General features: G+C 44.6%; 1 protein-coding gene across 1 annotated transcript in view; it reads left to right on the top strand.

The window, feature by feature from the left end:
• The window catches only part of LOC311238152 (ATP-dependent RNA helicase DDX19B-like), a 70425-nt gene extending 63729 nt beyond the window's left edge, over positions 1 to 6696 (top strand). The window contains exon 12 of the mRNA XM_084326163.1: positions 6630 to 6696. Within this exon, the coding sequence (XP_084182289.1) occupies positions 6630 to 6679 (50 nt within the window). The 3' untranslated portion in view covers positions 6680 to 6696. The remainder of the gene's footprint in view (positions 1 to 6629) is intronic.
• Positions 6697 to 6978: the final 282 nt, after the last annotated feature.

Consider the following 6978-nt stretch of genomic DNA (forward strand, 5'->3'; position numbering starts at 1 on the left):
GAGTGGCCTTACCATCCTGGAACGCCACATCCTCCAGTCTCAGTTCTGTCACGGCCGTCCTGAATGCCTGGATGTCCATGTCTGTGCACTGGTCAGCTGCCATGGCTGCATAGTCCACACCCAGGTGCACAGTGTTGACTCATACTCGGGAGAGGCAGTCAGCCACCAGGTTGTCCTTGCCCGCCACATGCTGAAGGTCTGTGGAAAATTCAGAAATGGCGGACAGTTGGCGCTGCTGCCGTGCTGACCATGGTTCCGTGGTCTTGGCCATGGCAAAGGTCAGAGGCTTGTGGTCCACGAAAGCGATGAAATCCCGGCCCTCCAACAGGAACCTAAAATGACGCGTGTCGAGGAAAAGGGCCAGCAGCTCCCTGTCGAACGTGCTGTATTTCCTCAAGTTGTCACGAAGCGTCCTGCTGAAAAAGGCCAGAGGCCAGGCACCGGCCATCCACTGTTCACACACCACCCCCACAGCATAATCCGAGGCATCGGTCGTGAGGGCTATCGGAGCAGCCAGGTATGGGTGTGCCAGCATGGTAGCATTTGCGAGAGCAGCCTTAGCACCCTCAAATGAGGCACAGCTCCCTGCGATGAGATGTGATGGCCCAGGAAATCTATGTCTGGCCGACCGAACTGACACTTGGCCGGGTTTACAATCAGCCATGCTCGTTCAGCCGCTCAAACAGCTGTCGGAGGTGCAAACGATGCTCTTCAGCAGATGTGCTGGCCACCAGGATGTCATCTAACTAAACGAATAAAAATGACAAACCTCGCAGTACAGAGTCCATTAACCACTGAAGGGTCTGCACTGCCCCCTTGAGTCCAAAAGGCATCCTCAAAAATTCGAAAAGCCAGAACGGGGTAATAATGGTGGTCTTGGGCATGTCTCGGGGATGGACTGGCACCTGGTGGTAGCCCCGCACCAAATCCACCTTAGAGAAGATGGTGGTCCTGGCCAGGTGAACAGAGTCCTGGATGTGCGGGACAGGGTACCGATCATGAGACGTGGCAGAGCAGCCTCGTTGTATCGCCAGCACTCGCAGCCGCTAATGAGCACCGGCTCTGGTGTTTCCCTGGCCGGAAAATGAGCAAGGCTGCTCACAACGCCTGGCCTTGGCACCATAACGCCGATGGAAATAACAGTTCATTGTTCTCCCTCCGGCGATCCGATACAGCAGCTACCGTCATCTCCCCCGCCGGCAGCCCAGCATTAACGCTAACATGTTCTCCATTAGTTCCGTCGGTTTACTGTCACCCAAACCGTTCAGCGACAACAGGCCTGCTCCGTATCTGACAGCTGAAACAGCCGCAACAGCTGTTGTTTGAGAGCGGCGTATTTTCAGGCAGCCGGCGGGTCTCTTAACAATCCCATTACGTGGAGGGTGGTTTGTGAATCTAACGCAGCGACGACATGATAATACTTGGTGTCGTCCACTGTGACAACATGCAGGTGAAATTGAGCCTCGACGTGCTAAAACCACGGGTCCAGATCGTGTTGCCAAAACAGTTTGACGGTCACTGCAGCAGCCGCGGGGCGAACACCGGTTTCCTCGTTACTCATTTCAATTCAACGATCAGAGTCGCCAATGTGGAAGTCTAAGGAAAAGGCGATGCAATAATCGGTGTGACAGGTTTCCTTCAGCTTACTTCCAACTTTATTCAATAACAAACACCACTACACACACTTACTACTCCCCCTATATCTCCTCCCCCGTGACCCTTCAACTCTGGAGTGAGAGACTCTCTTAAAGTGACAATACAATATATTCAATTTGAGTCTTAACACTTTCTGCGCCAATAACGTATACTTGTTATTGCCCGCCATCGCTTGAGTGCCAATAACGAGTATACTCGTTATTTGGTCCGTTCTTCTTTTTTTTCGACTTTAATATTCTATACACTCTCACGGACCTCGGTGTTATCATTGGAACTCATTTGCCGGACGAATCCTGCTAGGTGGCAGTATCGCCTACCCTTTGAAACCTTATTTCACACTGTGTGTTACACTTTATATGGTCCGGGCGGAGAATTTGGACCCAGGCAAGTGAAACACTTCATCCGAGCACCTTAGAACGCGTTCGGCACACTTGATGCATATTTTGTGCTATTTCATGTCAGGGACCCGATGGACATCAATACTGGAAATCGCGATCAGACAATTGGAATATTCTTTTTGCAATACCTCCTGTCAAAGGTAAGGACTATATGACATCAATCCTACTTTGATCCAACAATGATTTCACATCGATCGCAACGATCAACGTATGTAGTATTCAAAACGTATGCTGTTGCTGACTATCAGAGCATCACAAAACGACCCCCCCCCCCCCCCTTTGATGCCTTCATGATGAAACATAATACCCATTATATACCTTTGATTTGGAAATATCGTGTGTCCAGGCGAGAAACGCGAACGACTGCACATAGCGCTCCATAACTCAGCTTCCAGGAATTAGCCTGGATCACTCTGAAACTATACAATATTCACCACGGGATAACACGCAAACGTATACATGAAAAAATTAATTTTGTTTTACATGTTGGACGAGAGATAGTGACTTGTCAAATGAGCCATAGTATTGTCTCCATAGCTATAATATAGAATATAAATATAGCTCTGCAAACATCGTGACGCACAGTGAAAATGCCTCTTTTAGCGTGGCCCATTGACTACAGGGATGAGGGTAATCGCTGGCGCTGAATGAGTTAAGGAAGGAATTTATCCGCAAATATGGAAGGTAGCTAAGGTCACTCCTCTACCAACATTTTTTAAATAATCATTCACTGGACCAAATAGTAGGCCAATCAGTATTTTACCTGTTTTAGGTATACTTATGGAAAGAATTGCATTTAAACTAATTCAAAATGACTTCTGAATAAATGAATGAATAAAAAGAAATAATAATAATCTCCCTTAACTCATTCAGCGCCAGTCACGATGATAGTCGGGTTAACTCGCCATCGCTTGAGCGTGAATCGCGAGTATAGTCTGGTTTTAATCGTTATTTCTTTTATTAGCCATATCCATTAATTTTCATCCATCCAGCCTGATGTTATCGTTGGGAATGGGTCTGAGCTCGCAAAAGGTCAAATACCGCCGCCTACGCCTTCCAGCTGGTATTGCACTACACTGGGAATGGTGTAGTTTCTTTTCTGGGACAATCTGAGCCGTGCGGGCGGGGTTTAAATACTCAGGCGAGGTAGGCCTCAACAACGATGCCATTGAACAGTAACCCCGCCCGCCCGTCATTGTGTAAAGGCCTCTGCATGCTACAGAAACTTCAGAGCAACTGCAACACAACATCGGCGCGATTTCAGCGCGGTTGTTTTAGAGGGTCTTGTAGACTGTGTTGCTTGGACGTTGCGTACATGTCCCCCAAATCTAACCTAAACAACCGTTGCGTTGATATTGCGTAGCAGTGATTGGTTGGTTAGCGAATGGGGGCGGGGCTGTCATAGAATAATATTGGTCCCGCAGAGAATAACATCCTCCATTGTTGTAGCCAGCGTTGACGCTAAATAATTAGCGTCACATAGCTCGCCTTTTTCTGAAAACCCAAGCACATATTGTTCCATAGCATACGCCTTCAGTTGATCATGACAAATCCTCTCTTACCTTGACGATTAAAAAGCCTCCATAATTTAGTAAATAAAGCTGTAGCCAGCCAGCTAGCATTGGGTCTATTCAAAATGCTATCCACATTAGCTACATAGCTAACCAAGTAAATACAATGGTATCCGTCCTGAGGTAACATTAAATACAACGTTTGCTAGTCGAAATGACTGGACACACACAGGGACAAGTTAAACATCAATCAATTAATTTATTCCAACAGGTAGTTTGAGCTGCATGTGAGCCGAGGTCCTCTCCATTGGAAACTAATGACGTTACGGTAACGTTAGCTCGAAAAGCACAGAAAGTTAAGCTGCTAGCAACGGATACTATAACACTTCCGGTCGGGGGATTTCAAAATAAAAGAGCGACGTCTAAAATCACTGGAAATACGTTTATTTTGTACATTATCTAACGTTAACACGAACCTAAACTAACTTTAGTTAAACTAACTTTGCGCGTCGATGTTGCAGAAGCATAAAGGCAGAGTGTCTAAAACACTGTTGCTTTGTCGATGTTGTGTTGCAGTTGCTTTGAAGTTTCTGTAGCATGCAGAGGCCTTAATGGTCGGTAATGTGGTACGGACCTCCACGAGCAGTATTTGGAATGGCGATCAGATAATTGGATTATTTCTTTTTCATTACATCAGATACAAGGTAAGAACACTATTAATTTGATCGTTGATCTGATATTTATTTCTCCCCCGATCGACGCTGTGGCTGTGTGCCGTTGGTGGCAGGAGGGGGGAGATTTAAGGAAGATTCGATAATCAGGCGAAAAATGACATAATAGATGAAACACTCTTGGTCAACTCATGTTAACAATATTTTTTTTTATCCACTTTTTCTCCCATTTTCTATTTTTCTCCCATCCCAATTTCGTATCATCCAATTCAACCCTCCCCTGTCTCGAACGCTGTTTCTTGCCTCCCACAAGCCGGCTGCAATGTGGACTAAGTCATACATAGCACGAGTCCCCTCCGATACTCGAGGTAACAGCAGTCGCATCTTTTCACCTGCGCGGCGCGATCTTTCAGCGTCAGGGGTCTGCGCTTTGGAGGGGCGCCGCCCCCATCGCTTCCTGATTCTACTGCGCAGGCGCACCAACCGACCTGTAGGAGTCGCTGTCCACAACGCCCGATCCCCCACCCATCAGTTTCCCACCCCCTAATACTGCCAATGTGTATTAGTACGGACGACCAGCTAAACTGAAAGCAATGTGGAGCGCTGGGCTCGAACAGGCGAACCCAGCGTCTCCAGTATTCGTGGTGAGCGCCTTGCCCACTGCACCACGTAGCCGCCCCTCATGTTAACAATATTGTAACAAAATGAGCAGAAGTGTTTCAATTATTAATGGAATGCCTATTTTTTAAATGACACAGCTACCAAGCAAGTCATACAATCGCTAGTTTTGTCACATCTGGACTACTGTCCAGCAATCTGGTAAAATGCATCTAAACCAGACTTAAATAAAATACAGTATACTCAAAATAGAGCTGCAAGACTTGCATTGCATAGCTCAATTAGAAAGTGTTGAAAAAATGCATAAGGAACTGTCATGGATGAGAGTCAATGAAAGACTAGTGTGTAGTCTGATATTGTTTATGAGAAATATTTATACTTTACATAAACCTGTAGGCCTTTTTTCGCAGCTGTTGCTTACTAGTGATGCTCAACTATGGCACTAGACGAGCCTCGAGAGGTCGGTTCGCCCTGCCGAAACCCAGAACTGAAGCCTTAACACATTCACGGCCAGGGGTCGCTGTTTACCTTCTGGGTAGAACGTCAGCGTTTTGTTCAATGGGGCGCTTTGTTCACTTGCGAGTGCTTAAAATATATGAAATATTATAGCTATGGATCTAATACACCCCCGTCGATTGTCAGTGAGTTGCTTCCAGTCAACATGCACAAAACAGATTGTTTTTTCAGCCGTACATTTCCGTTTTATACCGTTTTTAATATGAGTATAGTTTGGGTGCTTGAGTAATCCCAGGAAAAGACGCGATAATAGCGTTTTAGTGAAATCCACTTATCACGTTGTAATTTTTCGCCTGATTATCTAATCATCCTGAAATCAACGCTAGATTATCGTTATTATCCTTCCTCATGCAAGAATGAAATGTGGTTTAGACCAGCCTCGTAGATGTATCGTTGTAACAGGTTACCTCACCGGAGTATTTAAACCCCGCCCACACGGCTCAGCTCGGCCCAGAAAAAAGATGCATGGTTTCTAATGGAGTGCAATAGCGGCCACAATGCGTTAGGGGGCGGTATTGACCGTCTGCAATCGCAGACACACTCAGAACAGCATGCACAAGGTGCCTCGATGAATTATGAATGGCAATAGCGAATAAAATAAATAAGTTAAAAACGTATATATACGTGATTGGCCGTTAAGCGCTGGCTCCCAATCACGTATATATACGTGAATGGCCCCGGATGTGTTAAAGAAGACTGTAATGTACAGGGCAATGTCCTACTGGAATAGACTTCCACAATATTTAGTTTCAATTACCAGTAAAGTTGGATTCAAGAAGAGACTAAGAAAAGCTGTAATGCAGAAAGAGATTGATTTTGGTTAAGTCTAATTTGTCTGATGAATGAATTGTGTTGGGTTATGTATTCATTTGGAATGTCTTTGTCTAATGGTTATGAGGAATATTAGTATATGGAATGTCGAGCTGTTTTTGAACAAGTTTTAGTCTTCTCTGAGATGTTTCCGTTTGTTGTTTTATTGATATTTGATTTGTTCTATACGTTTGTATATTTGTTATTCTATATTTGTTTGTATGTTTTATTGGTGTTTTATTTGTTTTATTTTATGTTTTATTGATTATTCTTGTTTGATTTGTATATGTTTGTATTCAGACCCCAGGAAGAATAGTCGCTGCTGAGGGAGTGACTAATGGCGATCTGAAATAAAGAAATTATTGTGATTGGATGATCAAGAAGAGGGCAGGGTTTGAGAGGTTAAACTATACCGTTGATTGTTTCCTCATCATATCGTTTTCTTTCAGACAGGACCATTTTAAAACTCGACGACACTGAAGATCTCCAACTGGAGTGAAACGTGGACTGGAGCTGCCACCGCTACAGTTCCTGCATAATCTCAGCATTCAGACAAAACCTTCACGTTTCATCTGTATTGTAGTGCTTATGCTGCTTGACGAGTTACCTCACATTGATGCTTTTCTTTTGGACTTAAGTCCTTTCTTAAGGGTTTTATTTTGATGTTTGTTTGCATATTATAATTACTATGCAAAGCCTCGTTTCAAGGCAGTAGGTTGTGCCAAATAGTTTGCACTTTAAAACATTAAGATTTCAGTTCTGTTCAGTTTTCTTCTTTTTTTTTTACTGGATTTTCTA

Source organism: Notolepis coatsorum (assembly GCF_963971535.1).
Source record: "Notolepis coatsorum genome assembly, chromosome: 12".
Lineage (NCBI taxonomy): Eukaryota > Metazoa > Chordata > Actinopteri > Aulopiformes > Paralepididae > Notolepis > Notolepis coatsorum.